Source organism: Rhinolophus sinicus, linkage group LG09 (genome assembly GCF_036562045.2).
Source record: "Rhinolophus sinicus isolate RSC01 linkage group LG09, ASM3656204v1, whole genome shotgun sequence".
Taxonomy (NCBI): domain Eukaryota; kingdom Metazoa; phylum Chordata; class Mammalia; order Chiroptera; family Rhinolophidae; genus Rhinolophus; species Rhinolophus sinicus.
Window position 1 is genome coordinate 17,026,902 of NC_133758.1, and position 17,239 is coordinate 17,044,140.

Sequence of the window (17,239 nt, forward strand, 5' to 3'; positions counted from 1 at the left end):
AGAATAAACTCAAAATGAATTAAACTTAAAGGTGAGACATGAAACTATAAAACTCCTAGAAGAAAATATGGAAAGTAAACTCTCAGGTATTACCCTTAGTAGTATTTTTACTGCTATATCTCCTCAGGCAAGGGAAACAGAAGAAAAAATAAACAAATGGGACTACATCAAACTAAAAAGCTTTTTCACCTCAAATGAAACCATCAACAAAACAAAAAGACATCATATTGAATGGGAGAAGATATTTGCCAATAATACATCTGATAAGAGGTTAATATTCAAAATTTGTAAAAAGAACTCATACATCAACACCAAAAAGTCAAACAATCCAATTAAAAAACAGGCAAAGGACATGAATACATTTCTTCAAAGAGGACATACAGATGGCCAATAGACATATGAAAAATGCTCAACATCACTAATCATCAGAGAAATGGAAATACAAACCACAATGAGATATCACCTCACACCAGTTAGAATGGCTATCATCAATAAATCAACAAACAACAAGTTCTGGCGAGGATGTGGAGAAAAGGGAACCCTCATACATTATTGGTTGGATTGCAAATTGGTGCAGCCACTATGGAAAACAGTATGGACGTTCCTCAAAAAATAAAAATAGAACTACCTTATGACCTAGCAATTCCACTCCTGGGTATTTATCCAAAGAAACCCAAAACACTAATTTGAAAAAATATGTGCACCCCTATGTTTACTGCAGCACTATTCACAACAGCCAAGATATGGAAATGTCCATCAATAGACAATTGGATAGACTTTATGGTACATTTATACAATGGAGTATTAGTTTGGAGCTCTAGTTTTGGTGGAAATTGTGGAGATGTTGAGAACTGGTAGAACACGGGATACTTCTGAAAGATACAAGACAATATATTGTCTTCTGTCTTTACTCTTCATTAGTCATGTTCACCAGCTCTCCATAAATCAGATATAACTGAAGGAGTTCCATAAAAAACTTCAGCTCAGCTGTTCTATCTTTGGAATTTTATTCAGCTCCCCCAGCATGATGATAATCCCCTGAAGATGCTAAAGCTCTCTTTTGCACTAATCCAATTTAGCAAGCAACCTATTTCCGCTTTTCATAGGGTACATAACCAAACCAGGCAATTGAACCCAAAACAAATCTACTTAGGGAACCTCTTTCTCCCAGGCTAGATAAACATACTTCCAGAAAACTTCTCATTATTATGAAACTTCCATGTCCTCTTTCTTCATACTCCCTAATATCAGTGAGAAATAGTTTTTGGTTTCTTTTCTATATATTTCTCACCAAGCAGAGAGCTTCTCTAAATGTTGGGTTACACCACTGGAAGAAGCCTGAATTACGCATTGTGCTAGAAAAAAACAACAACAACAAACAAAATGAAACAAAAAAGAGAATAACAGTAAGACAGTAGAAGCTTTTTTAGGGAAATTGAACTTATGCTGTACTACTGCTTAACTCAAGCAACAAGTAATCTTTGTCCTTCATCTTTGTGTTTTGAAAGATGCTTACATTTTTTTTTTCTTAACTTGAAAAATGTTTTAGGAATTCTAAGTAACTACCCAGAGAATATGTTCAGATCTAGAGTCTCTGGTCTTCTGAAAATAAATATTTTATGTGAATTCAATGAATAATAAACTTTTCAGAATTCTCAGGGGACTCATCTGTCAAATATGTTTTTAGTGTTCTGCTTAAATTAGTTCCTACTAGACTCCTTGAGAGTCAGGATGATATTTGCCTTGATTTTGTGTCCTCATTTACCAGCAAAGTGTCTAGTTCAGCGCTAACCAATAGAACTTTCTGCAATAATGGAACTATTCGCTGTGCTGTCCAATACGCTAGCCAATACTCATATATGAACTTTTGAAGTGTGGCTAATAATTCTGAGGAACTGAATTTTTAGCTTTTATATTTATTTACATTTTAAGTACTATATAGTAGTAGAAAAGTGACTGGTATTCTTGAGAAACTGAATTTTCAATTTACTTTTATTTCAATACATTTAAATTTAAATGGACACATGTGGCTAGTGGTTGCTGTACAGAACAGTGTAGGACCAGCACTTAGCACAAAATAATCATTTTTGAATGATTGAATGAATGAATGAATGAATGAGGAAAATACAGAGTAAGTCACGTTTGCCTTGAAGTCTTTTAGCAGTGATTACACAACCCAACCTTTCCAAGCCCCCCTCTAATTATTTCACTAATATATGTCATTGTAACAGAATAATACCTCACCTAATTGACCATTAAATCCAAACGGATTCCTTTAACTTTCTGTTGCTAAGTATGCTAAACCATTAGGGTTTAATTTCTCACATCTTGTATTTGTAATACCTGAAAACACGTTTTGCAGTGAGAGACTTTCACACTGCATCAGCATTTGGGTGCTACCAAAAAAGATGGAATGCTAGTGCTTATCTTATTCCTTTCTACTATTAATCAATAGGCAAAGACCACATAACTGGGCCATAGTTGATTGGCTCATGGTCAACTTTGCCATCCTAGTTGTCCCAAATATTCACTCAAATCACCATGCTGTGCAGTTAATAACTAGAAACCTGCTCAAGTGATAAAAGAAATGAGCTGGACAAAACTGTAATTTACTTGGTTTGCTTAATTTACAGAACCATGATAAAATAAGTATAACTGATATTTAATATCTCTCCCACATATTAAGTACAGATCACATTCTATTAGCACCTTTTAACCAACAAGCTATTCATAAAATGGCAATGCTGTGACACATTTTATGGGATAATAGAGTGTTTTCTGATCCTAAGATTTCAAAATTTAGTTAGGGATGCAAAGATGTACATGAGGCAAAATTAGAAGACAACCCAGGCTAAAATAGCCTGCTAAATTATAGGGAGAAGACAATTAGGGGGACAGTAATAAATATATATAAATGGCTAACTATATAGTAATCAGCCAGTTCCAAACTGTCAATCAGGTATTATATTAGCCTTATTACCTTGGTGATTACCCTACTGAATGCAGCACTTTGTAAGTGCAGGGCAGTTGGAATTACATTTCTATTTGATCCTGTTAGGGGCGGGGCACTTCTCGCTATCGAGTGCCTACTAGATGCCAGGTAAGACTTAGCGGTTTCCTATTTCATCACATTTCACCTTTACAACCTGGGAAGAGGAGGAGTAAATAATATCTCCAATTTATAGTTGAGAAAGTGAGATCCCAAGGATTAAGAATATTGTCCTAGGATACAGGTAGTAAACTTTGGGGACACATATTAGTTAGAGACTTCTCAGTTCTCTCCCTAACAACCATCAAGTAGAGCCCTGTTAGCATTAAAAAAAAAAAAAAGAAGAAGAAGAAGAAGGGAAAAAAAGAAAATCCGGGGAAGGAGGGAAAAAGCAAACACATCTATTCCTTTAGCCAATATATTCTAAAGCTACTTGACTTGGGCGTTGCTTTCACTCATCTTTTCAGTGTAAATTTAATGGACTAAGCATATTACTTACAATTCTGAAATATACAAGGGTTTTGTAGATAATTGTATTGTGGTCTAGTAAATAGGTTTCCCATTCTAACTCCAGCCTCCAGCCAGGATGTGGTCCATTTTACCATCATTCACGATTAAGCTGCCGTAACAGCATCTTAACGGACCCCAAATAATAATTCAAAAATTCTCCACATGTGGTATGAAAAGATTAGACAAGTCTTAAGCAGGCACAGACTTAAATCCGGCTGATAATACAGTGGAGAAATTATATGCCATAAAGGCAAGGGGACGGAGCATGGTTTAACAAAAGAAAGATATAATCAGGGGACACAATCCTTTCTATAAATCAATTTCTATTCTGGGTGATTATTTCATAAACTGAATCTAGGGCTGTTGATCTCTTTAAATGATTACTATAAAATATAGGCGCACTTAGAAACAGTTTCTGGCTGATTTATATTTCAGACATATTTTCCATCAGGATTTATGCCTTGAGAATATGGTTTCCGTAATAGAGTTGATATTTTCAAATAATATGGAAAACTTGAGTTCAATTTGTATAAAAGCTATGTAATTTTAGTGTACAATTACAGCATCACATTTGGAAAAACAGTGATAAAAGGAGCAACAAACATGACATACCCAGATGAGAGCCATTTTCAAAAGGTAAGATCATTTTGTGAGGGAGAAAAATAATGATGGTAGTGTTTCCCCACACCCCTGGCCTCTAAATTCTGATATTCTAGCCAAATAACAAAATCAGCCTTTGCATTTCCTCTAAAAACACAGAAAAAAATGGCCTTATAAGAAGTTGAGAGGGCTCTGAGGGTTAGGGGATGGGGAGGGGGGAGGAGATGCAGAGTGAAAGGGAGAGGGGAGAAGAGAAAGGGAAGAGGGAGAGAAAGGGAAGGGAGGAGAGGGGAAGCGAGGGTTGGGGAGGACAGGAAATGAACACAAGATCTTTAGGATATTCCATCTTCCTCCGCAGTTGGTGTATTATTGAGCAGCCTTGGAGAAGATAAGATGTTCCTTATGTACGCTAGAAATATTTTTAAATCTTCAAAATGGCACTTTGTGTTAACAATAGAAGATAAAATACACATGCAGTACCTACGCATTAGTTATGATAACATAATTTATTTATCCTAATGTCTGTAATAAAGACAGCAAGCGAGATACACAGTACTTAATTGAAATGAATTGAAGGAGTTGGTTAACTGTTTTGAATGTGTAAAGGGTATTCTAAACATACTGTTTATCTAGGCCAAGTTGTTTCATTCTGCCTATCTCCTTAGGAAGAGATGAATTTTCCAATGGTAATTCTCAATGAAACAGAATCAGGTCACTGTGTAAATGAACAATGGCCGGCAAAGGAAAGAATTCGTATTCCATACAGTGGTACGAACAGAGGTGATTTAATATAGTAACACCATGCAGTTATGAAAGGCCAAAATGTGGTTAGCATTCTAAGGCTGTTATCACTGCCCTTAACAGAAACAATTTCAAGGCTCCTTCACGTTTCTAAGGCAAAAGCATTCTCCATTTTCATTTTCTGGAGAAAAGATAGCTTACCTGAGATGGCAATACTAACAAGCACTATATTTTATTCAGCCAGCATGCAGTTTCTATTTCGTGTCTTGTCATCATTTATGCTAATTTTTGAGTAAAGTAAATTCTAACAGAGACCAGCGCCTAGTAAGGTCCTCTGCACAAATTCGCAAACTGCTTTCTGAATGAGGAGGAATGGATGATATACAAAGGACTGAGGTAGCTGTTTTTGTAATACAACACTTATTTGAGAAGGCGAGCAAACTATGATTTAGGCATAAATAATTAATTAGATATTATGACTCAGCCATCACAGGGCCCACAGCTAATCTGTGATTCAGTTCGCAATACTTCACTTAACAAATTCTTATTACTATGTATTTAGAATATTTGCTTTCTCACGAAGCTTTTGATATTTCTAAGTGGCATTATATCACTACATACATATGCTTTTCTAACGTGCCTCAGACAGCATGGAACAGTGTTAGGAACTTAATAGATGTTTACTCAATGTACTTATAAATCAACTACGTCATTGTTTTTGTTTTATAAAGTTAAGTGTAAAACAAATAATCACTGACCGGTTTTTTAATTAATACTAAAAATGGCAGAAAATGTTGTAACGTAAGTTTTTGTTTTTGTTGTTGTTTTATTTTTCTGAAATGAGGCATTACTAACCAGTGTCAAAATAGAAAATATTTCTTATTCCTTGTCTTGGAAAACTTGGCATTAAAAAAAGTGAATTAAAAATAAAAAAATAAAAAACCCTGGAAATTGATTTCTTAAACGGGATACTTAAAAACAATAGTACTGATAGAAGAAAAAAAATGTTGCTTAGTTTTAGAAAGCAAGGCTGACTACCTAGGATTTTTATCAGAAATGTGATGTAATCATTCATGCCCAATCAACCCTGAAAAGTATACTAAAACAATTCTAGGGATACCATTAGGATTGGAAAGTGAAGAATTCAGATAATCCATAAAAACTGGGGAAAAAAAATCTATGAAAATGAACATGGTTGTAGAATTTAAGTTCTACCATGAGAAAATTGACCAAAATTTTTCTTTAGAGAATTTTTGATGGTTATTAAGCTGTCAGTCTGTACACAACATAGCATATACCATTTCTGAAAAGATGTATTTTGACTTAATTTGTTTTTAACTTTATAGATTAAAAATACCTCACATTTACATAATCCACTTATATTTATGTGTGTGTATACACATATATATTATTGATGAAGAGTTAAGTCAACAAAGAAATTTATGACTCAAATAGTATATTAATATAGACACTGTGAAGTGGAAATTGACATTATCTAGTGATTTAAATCCAAACAGCAATGAAACTTTCTTAAGAACAGAAACCTGGAAGTAAGTCCAGCTTCACGGGTACACCACCAGAGAAGTTGCACAAGGCCGCGTGCTCAGAAGGGTCCTGCATGGAGCGTGGCTTAATATTCTGCTATAGCTTTTGTGTCTTGCAAATTATTTATCTGGTCCTGCCTGGGAGCCTACGTTTCCTAAAGATTTTCCGAAACCTGTACATTATTATGCCTTTAAAGATACTGTCTGAGGTTTTATTTTGGTGAGGCAAACATTGCAAAGACTTGTACACCTTAGACCACTGCCCACCCCCTCCAATTTGTTAGCATCTTGGCTTTGCCGCCTGGGCCAAGTGGATGAAAGAAGGGAGATTTTGCCAAGTGTAGACCATGACCAGCACCGAGACTACATATCTGAGTGCCCCTGCTCTCTTTTCTTCAATAAATTTTGAAAATTAAATAAATAAGTAAGTAAATAAATAAATAAATAAGGCTGGCAAATTGCTCATCAATAATCAGTCCTTTCAAATAACATTAGCAAATGAGAAGGAAAATCCAAAATTTTATAAGATACAGAAATATTTTGCAAACTTACAGTTTGGGAGGTGTTCCTTCATAAAGGTATAAATCACAGAATTATATCTTGGTCAAAAAAACATTCAGCTGCTTTACTTTGTGATTATGTAGCTTAATGTAGTGATTTAAGTTAGAGGATGGTAATGCCCAATAAAGATCGTCTCTGCATTTCTTGAGTCACGGTTCCCTTTTGGAAGCTTCCTGAGAGCATTTGGCGCATGTTTACACATAAGTTCATTACTAACTCCCTGTTATTTAGAAGTCCTGCACCACTGTCCTTTTACTTTTGATGTTACATTCTCATAGACAAACTTGGGAAATCTGAAAAATCAATGGAGGAGGCTGAAACCGACATTGATGATGAAGCCCTGGCAGGTAAAGTCAATCACTTACTTAGGAAGTAAATACGGAGACTCTATAGATGGATTAGGCCCTTATAGTTGTGAATTTGCCATTACAGAGGTGTGGCCTAAGTGGGGAGGCCATTTTGTTAAAAATTTATCTTACCTTTAAAATTTTTTCAGTTAAATATGTTGCTTCAAAAATTTTCTTTGCATTTCTCAAAAAATTTCTATGAAAGGATTCAAGAATATTTCTGGTGAAAAATAAATACTTTCTAAATGCTGCCCTTCCCTTTTCATACTCACACTCAGGTTGAGTGGCCACTTTGATGGGTTGAGAACTCTCCCCTGGTCCCCATTCGTTGTAGGCTACCACTCGGAAGGTGTACACGGCTTCTGGCTTCAGATTTCCCACAGTAAGCTGAAGGGACCCAGGTTGGGATGTATTCAATGCTCGTTCTCTGGGAAATAAATGTTGCAGAGAAAGATTATTCCAACATGAATACGTTTAGCCAAAACCTTATTTAACATGTAAAAGTAGTGAGGTGGAACAAAAGGTTGCTTACTCATTTAATGTTGGCTTAGGACATAATTCAAGACCCCGGGGGCTGATTATGGGAAATAAAGTAACTGGAAGGGCCTATAAATAAATGTTGCAGGGTTACTGGGGAGTTCAAGTTTGGGCCATTTCCATGAACCTTACCAACTAAAGTCTTTTCCCTTGACACTTTACAATTTAGAATTCAAAACTCATGACAATTAGCTATTCAAATAAGAAGAAACCACTGGAATGTAGACAGGAAGATGCATTTCATAAACATCCAGCTAATGACAGAAATTAAGGTTTCAATTCTTCCACAAACCAGTCTTTGTCAGCATTGCCAACAAATGCAGATTCTTTCATTGTCCACATGGAAAAGGGAGATGCTACGTGTTGATGTGTGTGGGGCATGAGCTCCTGTGGTCATGTTAAGAGCAGTTAGTGAAAGGAAGTCGATCTCTCCAGCGGGAGGAGAAACTGCAAGGCATGTCTAATTGCCTTGTTCCTCAAGTCACATCTGCATGTGTCCAATTCATTGCCCAATTAAAAACTTCTTCAGTGGTTCCGAACAAATGAATTAATCTACTAATCATGGTGGGATTGTCAGTATACATTAAGCGAAGACAAACCCTAAGGACCTGGAGGCTGACATACAAGAAACGAGAACTGTTAAAGTATTCTGTAAGGACACACATGATTTTAGACATGTATACCCTCATCGGCCTCATATACTTAACTGAATGAGTGAAGAAGGAACTTCTTCTAAGCTACTCAACTGTTTCTTAAGGTTTCTATTTATAGATAATTTCTCTTACATCTCCTTTCAGCAGAAAACTTTCATATATTGTCTCACGTAGCAAGGGTGGTTTTATTATCATTATTTTACAGATGCAAAATGCGATTTAGAGAAACATTTTTCCCCCCAAAGGACTCACAGTTAATGGATATCACAGTTAAGAATGAAATCTGGGGTTTCATCCTTTAATTCCAGTATTGATATCATTCAGCAATAATGGTAAAAGGAGGGGCCTATTGGGATCATTGGCACGTTGGGTAGAAAACAAGAGATGCTGACGGGGGAGAAGGCACGCTGGGCACTCAGAAACCATTTGAGGACTGATTTGTCTACGGTCTACTGTGAGTCATTTCATGATGTCTTTTCTAGACCTTCAAGCAACACACTTGTCATTGAAGCTCAGATTTGCATACCAAACTTCTTGGGTATCTATAAAGAAAAACAGCTTTCATAATTGACTTTATTTTTATAGCTACTAAATAATTTAGATGAAATAGCTGTTGTTCCAAGACATGCTGGCATAACCCTTTGAACAGGCATTCCTCAAAGGAAAAAGAGCAAGAAAATCTGGGCATGTATAAGCAAAAACGTCCAAAAATCATATAACGAAAAGATCACTCACACAGAAGAGGGGATCTTGTACAAGGAATGGGGAGTTTTAGGTTCCCATAATCTCCATCAGCCTCCAAAAAGTTTACCAAATCAATAATAGTCATGAAAAATAATATATATTCATTGGTATGGATAATTGACACTTCCTCAATGTTACATAAAGTGTGAATAAAGTGTGTGTGTGTGTGTGTTTATTTTTGAACAAAGCATCTTTAGAAAACACTTCTTTGGTAGTGATCTGCGAAAACAAAATTTAAGCAAATACAGTGTGCTTTCTCTGCAAACACAGCTTCAGAGAAAACTCTGTGGCTCCTCTTTTAACCACATGCTAGCACTGCCCTGGATTGCCCACCAGTTTCTTCAATGTAGGCTCTTAATGGTTTTGCAGAATGATTTAATCTAAACGTTTCAATTTTATGTGTCTCTTTTCAGAAATCTGCTTATCCTATCCAAGTGAGGTTGCAGCAAAATGCTATGTAGGCTGTGGAGTGCACTCAGGATTCTTAACTCAACTCTGGGGTTGTTTTGGCTTCTTCCTTAACTTATCTGAGCCCCAGATTCCTCGAATGTTAATTGGTGCCATACAAACTGTTTACCTCATAGAGTTTGAAAGGAATTAAAGGAGATGTTGTATGTAAACCATATAAAGCAGTAGGCATGATGCCTGGTACTCAATATGGAATCTTCCATACTGGTCGTTTTTGCTGTCATTTTTATTAGTATTCCCACAAAACACCACCACAACCTCAGAAATAGTAAAATGTTCTTAGGTCCAAGAAGAGGACTTTTCCACAAAGTATTTCAGATCCAGGAATCGGAGCAGAGAAATTAGTAAGAGGTACAATCATAAAGAAAAAGTACATAAATATATTTAATTAAGCTATAGGCCTGCAAAATTTCTTTTCAAATATTTTCTGTCAGATTAATTTTGTTTGCAGAGATAAGTAAAATTAAAAAAAGGTAGTCATAACTAGAGATATTGAATAAGTTCCAATAATGAAAACAGTAATATTTTTAAAAGCAGAGGCTTGGCGGACAACTGAGAAGGAGTCATTGTTCCATAAGTTCCAGCGCATAGCTGGACAGCGTTGTGATAGCTGATGTCCCCGCTGGTGTCGGGGCTTTGTTGCCAGGCTGCTCGGAGGCTTCCTCAGACCCTAATAGAGTGACATCAAACTGCTAACTCGATACAAATGTGTTCTGGGAAAATGGTACTTCCTGCCACATTACCCTTCACAGATTTGTTCAGTTACAAGCTCCAAAGATTTGCAGGAGGCTTTGGATCAACAGTTCATGTTTTGATAGCTGAAATCGAAACAGCACAAAGTATTTCCCAACAAGTAAGTAATTTCTGAGTTTGTTAGACCAGTTTGTTACTCTGTGTTTCTCGAATCCCACAACAGAGCAACGCCAGCCACCTAAAGCAGTTAAACTCTGCATAATCGCCACATGTGAGCAGTTAGTCATTAGGTGTTTCTCTGTACTCACTCTAGTCCATGCTGCTCTGTAAATGGGTCGATAAGCACACTAAGTTCCAAAGAACAGAGAACAGTAGCTGGTAACAGTTTGCCGTTACTGTGTTGGGGTGCTCTGTCTGTCACTGCACTGAATACTCCTGGCAAAGCAGCAGAGGTCCAGGGCGCACCTCTCAGTGCAGTTCTGGCCTGTGACTCTGAAGACATAAAACTACCCTTCCGGTCTGCAGAGCTCAGGGTCATGGTCGCTGGTAGCAGCCATATTGTCAAAGCTTTGTCATTCCACTTCCTTTACCCCTGCCTCTGAGTTGGTAGTGTGGGGTTCAGGCCAGTTCAAGAAAAGTTGACTGAAATAAAGGGAATAAGTCACCTGTGCTTTCTAGAATCCATTCACTGAATTCATTCATTGACAATCCAGAGTATAAATACACAGTCTGTCTCCTCCTGCTGGCTGAAAAAGCTGTAGGCACTTTGACCTTTACACAAAGACCAAGAAGAGTTCCTTAACAGAAAGTATTTCTTCCTTATAAATACTAGTGTTCGGTGCTTTGGGTTACATGGTTGAGGAATTTTGGCAAATAACTGCTATTTCTAAATGCAAACACTTTGACCCAATAATGATAATGCGGGTCATTCTGTGCTCAGTCGGTATAAGTCTTCTCAGGCTGGTATATTTTGAGGCATGAAGTGAAACATGATGGCATAGCATGCAAACTTGAGCAAACTGCATTAAGACCTAAATCTGCTTAGACTACAGTTTCCTATGCTGGGAACTGGCCCTACTCTCCTTTGTACTTACAATGTATTGCATTATAATAGCTTTTCCTAGTTTTTTGTCCTTCGTGTTGCCCGTTCTATCTTCTATTGACAGATATATTTATCTAACATACACAGTCTGTCAACTCCATGCCACAAACCTTGTGCTGGCTGTTATTCTATGGTTAATACAATCTCAGCTTTGGGACAAGATCCAAAGACCTTCAAGATGCTCAAAACTTTTCACGCTCATCTGCAATGAGTCATAACCATCCCTGCTTCTCTGTCTTTTGTCATTCTGCCTTTCATTAGTTTTGGTTTGTTTCATTTCAGTTAGCCTGGAGTTACCTTCTCCTGCTTCACAGTTCCTTTTCGATTTGGCAAACGCTTGTTCATTCTTCAACTCCAATTCAAATGAAATCTCCTGGCTGGAAGTTCCTACCATAATGTCCTCTGCTTTCAGCAGCATTAAATGCTCTCTCTTTTTGTGCTTTTTGCTGCTCTTGGTTTATACATTTACTGTAGCATGCATCCCACAATATTAATAGGCATCTCTGTCTCTTTAACTCAGTTGTGAATCATTTTAGAAGAGAAGCCATATTCCATTCATATTCTGTTGACACTCAGTACATATGACCATGGAATACAAAGAATAGCTATGTTGCTGGTGCTCACAATTTTTTAAATGAATGCATAAAATTAGAAAATTGTACTAGAATAATTGCATAATATCCCCACATAGTGTGATCTCATAAGTGCTTCTAGAGCTGGATTCTATTCCAAATTCCATCCCAACTTGGTTGGGTTGCCTTCCACATGCCACTTAACCTTCCCGAGTCTCATTTTCATTATTTGAAAACGGAGAGAGTGGGAGCTACTCAAAAAATCCTTGTAATCTAATATTCTTTATTAGGAATAGGAAACCGTGTGTGTGTGTGTGTGTGTGTGTGTGTGTGTGTGTTTATTTGTTTTTATTTTTTAGCTGAATTCAACACTGCTGTACTTATATTTCAGAAGTAAAAGGAGTTTAAAGATTAAGCATGATATTGTTTCTTAGTGGATCATTTGTAACAACATCTCCAGTTAACATATTAAATAAACACATATTGTCTTGCCTAAGTGTAGCAGGGTGTTAACACTTAGTTACAGCTGTGAGGTGAGCAACAAATGCTGTCTTGATGTATCAAATACCTAATTAGTTGCTTCAAGATTTATATTAATTTTCCTTTGTAAGGAAGGAACCACGCTATTTTTAATGGAAAGGTTTTTAACATCTTTTTATTCACTCCATTTTCATTTTTTCATTTCCTTAGTGAGAGCAAGAATGGTGCAATGATGAAAAGATCTCAAAAGTGAAATATGGTGTTTACTGGAAAAGGGTTCAAAGTGACAGCAGGGACCGCCATCCAGATGTCACACTCATTATTACCCCAAAACCAGAGACTTTGGAATTGGTGCTTTTGGAAAGGAAGTAGGTTTAGAGGTGACTCACAACCAGAAAAAGCATAGTGAGAAATGGAGATATCTTCTTGCTCAGAGGTATTTCCACTACATGTTGGTTAAAATTCGTGTGTGTGTGTTTTTTTTTTTTCTTGAATTGTTAAAAAGTATAATCTGAGAAATAGGCTTTTAAAAATTTTGCTTTAATGTTTCAGCATCTAGTAAACATCCAAGAGACTACTTACATAACAAAGAGCTACTTCAACAACAAATAAAAAGCTATATTTTTCATGGAAAAAAAGTTTTTGGTTTCAAATTATTTATTTTCTTTAGTTTCAGCCAACGTCCTCATAGTGAATGTGATTCAGTTCTGGGTCCTCTTCTCAGTCTATTATTTTTTGATGTTGTTTTTCTGGATAGCCCATCTTATCCTTCTCTACCTGTGGTTATCATCTATCTATATGCTGCTAAATTTAGGATATACTTTTCTGAGCTTCAGTTTCCTGTTTCCAAGGTCCTACTTGACATTGTCACTTGATATTGTAAAGGTATGCCAAAACAACACGTCTGAAACTGAATGTATGCTCTTTATTCCCAAACCTGGATCTCTTCTAGCATCTTAATCTCAGCAAATTACTCTACCATCCACACATTTAATTAAGCCAGAAACCTAGGAACTATGCTAGAAAATCTCCCTTCTTTCACCACTAATGTCAAATCCATCACCTGGTCCTGTCAGTTTAGCTTCCTAAACATCTCTAGAATCTATTTCCACTGGTGCACCCTTAGTCTGACCCACCATCGTCTCTTGCCTGGACTTCTGCAACAGTCTGCTAAATGCCTTCCCAACACCCACCAGCTGACCTTCAGTCTAACTTCCACTCTGCAGCCACTGTCATCTTTTCAAAATACAAATCTGATTATGGCAGAGATATCATGCACATGTTTCTTAACTTCTTTACAGAAGCTTGTTCCTTTCCTTTTGAGCTCTTAACTCAGTGTGTACTTATATATTCATCAGTAGAAAGATCCTCCCATCAGTTCTAAACTGCTTCCAAAAAGACTGTTGGCTTCTCTATTATTTCCAACACAGTGCTAGATATAGTCAACCCACAAGTGAATAATAGGTCATTCTTTATGCATGTCATTTATAGATGGCATGTTTCATTTCTCAATCTATATTAAGTCCATTGGATGAATTAAATCACTATTCTCTCACTCAATGATCTAAGAACATTTTGAGGTAGAAGGGACAGGGTTTTGACATTTTACAGAGAAGCAGAATGGGAGGAAGTCTAACTCTGCCAAGCTTTAAACTAGGGCCAGAATATGGTGCTTTGGATTCTGAGTCTTGTTGTCTTTCCATCACAGCATACTCCCTTGATGGCTAACAAGCTCCATCAGCTGCACAGTCCTCAACTCTGAAGAGCAGGGAGAGAATATATAAACACCATGTTGAAAATCTAATGCACGGTGAATTCTAAAATGAATCCTCCATGTCAATCATGAAAAGCTGGTCTCTGATCCTGAGCAGTGAGGAGAGGTTTTCCAAGGCAGCAGAAAGCAATGTAAAGCATACAGCACTGCAAACTGGAAGACCCAGTCCAGCCTTTGTTCTGCCTCAAAATAAGCACGTGACCTTGAGCAAGTCAAGGGCTATCTGGGAGCCTTCTCTCCTTCGTTTGCAAAATGAAGATACCAGTCCCTTATCTGTCTACCTCACAGGGTTATTGTGAGGATTAAATTGGATGATGCTCATGAAGTGTTTTACTTCTCTCCTCTGAACTCTCACAGTACTTTATGTGTACCTCTTTCAGGAAATATCTTTTGCTTTGTATGGTACAGTGAGGAGATCACTGGACTAGAAACCTTGCATTTAAATCCTGCTTTTTAATATTTACTAGTTGTGTAGCTCCATAGGCAGTATTTTTTAGACTATCTGAACAGAGCGAGGCATGCTCATCTGTAACATGCAGATTACCCTAACACTTAAGGATCAGATGGGCTAATGTTTGTGAACATGATAAAGTTCTTTCTCAGTATGAATTGGGAAATACTTCTATGTCATTGACCTTCCTTCCCAACCCACACAAGGATTTGCACATAGCACTAGTTAACAAGACTTGGTGCACCAGGCAACAAGCAAGTGTTTCAGGCACTCTTTCTTAACTACATTTAATACTCATCACAACCTCACAAGTCAGGCACTACCATGTTTCCCCAAAAATAAGACCTAGCCAGACAATCAGCTCTAATGCACCTTTTGGAGCAAAAATTAATGTAAGATCCAATCTTATTTTACTATAAGACCGGGTCTAATATAATGTAATGTAATATAATATAATATAACATAACATAACATAACATAACATAACATAACATAACATAACATAATATAATATAATATAATACCGGGTCTTATATTAATTTTTGCTCCAAAAGATGCATTACAGCTGATGGTCCGGCTAGGTATTATTTTCAGGAAAACATGGTAATATTGTCCCACATGAGGAAGGTAAGGCACCAGTAAGTGGCCCAAAGCCACACAGCTAGTAAAATTCTGAACGAGGATTGAAACCCATACAGTTCACTTCCATAGCCACACAGCCTTCATCTTTTGGCTACACTATGTCACACTCCATAAGTAATTTTATAAATTATTACACAGGAGGTATCATGTTCTATATGTACATTAAAAAGTTTGCTATTGTGATTTATAGATGGCAAATAAATAACACAAATGAATTTAGCCATCAAGACAGAAAATGATCCAGAATAAACCTATAGAAGAAATGCATGTCCTAATTCTAAAAAAAATAATAATCAAGAAATCTTGGTTCTCTTCCAGGTTAACCCAGTCAGAAGGAAGTGATTGAGAACACCTGCTTTGGAGTCTGGCCTGCCTTAATTTCGAGTTCCATTTACTAGCTGTACGACAGAGGTATAAACAGCTTCTTTAAGCCTCGTCTGGATAACGTTTTGCTGTGAGGATTAGACACAATAATTTATATAAGATGGTTAGTTTGGTATGTGGCACAGAAAGTGCTCAATAAATGTCAGCTGTCATTATTCATGCTTACTCCGTGGCCTCAGGCATGTGATGCAGCCCTCCCCTGCGTACCAGTCTCTAAATCAGGGGTGTCCAAACTGCGGCCCGCGGGCCGACTGTGGCCCGCAATCCACTGTTAATTGGCCCGCAGCAAATTCCAAAAATATATTTAGTTTACTTAAATAAACCAGGTGAGGCAATACGTACTTCACCTTGAGTGAGTGGCCCGGCTGTTTGTGTATTTTACTGCATGTGGCCCTTAATGAAAAACGTTGAAAAAAGTTTGGACACCCCTGCTCTAAATGTTTAAGTAGAAGGAAATTGGACTATGATTCCAAAGATTGCTTTCAATTTTAATGATTTTTAGGTACTAGGAGGGGATAGTTGGATATCACTGAAGCAATTGCTTCAGAAAAGCCATTGTCTCTGAATTCTGGCTTTCAGGTTCTAGAATTTATGCTACTCTCTGATTTCTGGAATGAAGCACCCAAAGGCCGGAATAGAAAACATCAACTATGATACTTGCATTATTGACACCATTAACCAGTCAGACAGATTAATAATAATGTGAGGTAGCTGCCTGACAAAGTCATTGCTAATCTAAGACAAATAATCCACTACCTCTTTAAAAGCTATTGTGGTAAGGAGCTAAATAAACCTACAGGAGCAAACAAGTGTCACAGCTAACAGCTCAGAAACACACGGCATATAACTGCGCCCTTCAAGAGTTGAAAACACAACATGAACCAGGATACTGGAATCAAATTTCAAAATCAACTTGTTTTTCCTCAGTTAAAAAAAAAAAAAAGTTTTTATTGAACTGCAGTCAGCTCATTCACCCTCCTCAGTAACGCAATTTCTTTTACTGGTTAAGGAAAAAATCTATTAAGAATACCACATCTATATATCTACCCCCTTTATCGAATCTGTTCCAGTCAGTACATGTCTACAGAAGTCATGATACTGTGGAATTATAAACAAGATCTAGTCTCAGTCATTAAGGAGGGAAACATGCATGTATTGAAACAAACACAAAACCAGGAAAAAAGGTGGGAAGTGCTATAATAGTGATGTAATTGAAGTAAAATGGGGGAGGACAAAGGAGCAATTGATGACTATGGACTTGGACCATGGCAAGTTTCACATAGCAATTGACATTTCAGGTGGGGCTTCAACTCAACCAATATTTTGTGAGTGTTTACTATGGGTAGGTATACCTCTGAGTGCTGAGAACAGCTCCGTGAATAAAGGAGATGAAACATCCCTACCCACAGGAGGCTTATATTCTGGTGGTAAGAAAGGGGATTCAGGA

General features: G+C 37.0%; 1 protein-coding gene across 3 annotated transcripts in view; it reads right to left on the reverse strand.

Annotated features, from left to right (window-relative positions):
- The window catches only part of DCC (DCC netrin 1 receptor), a 1,035,569-nt gene that overhangs the window by 295,017 nt on the left and 723,313 nt on the right, over positions 1-17,239 (reverse strand). For all 3 annotated transcript variants that reach the window (XM_074339962.1, XM_074339961.1, XM_019721869.2), the window contains exon 9: positions 7,565-7,719. In XM_074339962.1, coding sequence (XP_074196063.1) covers positions 7,565-7,719 — 155 coding nt within the window. The remainder of the gene's footprint in view (positions 1-7,564; positions 7,720-17,239) is intronic.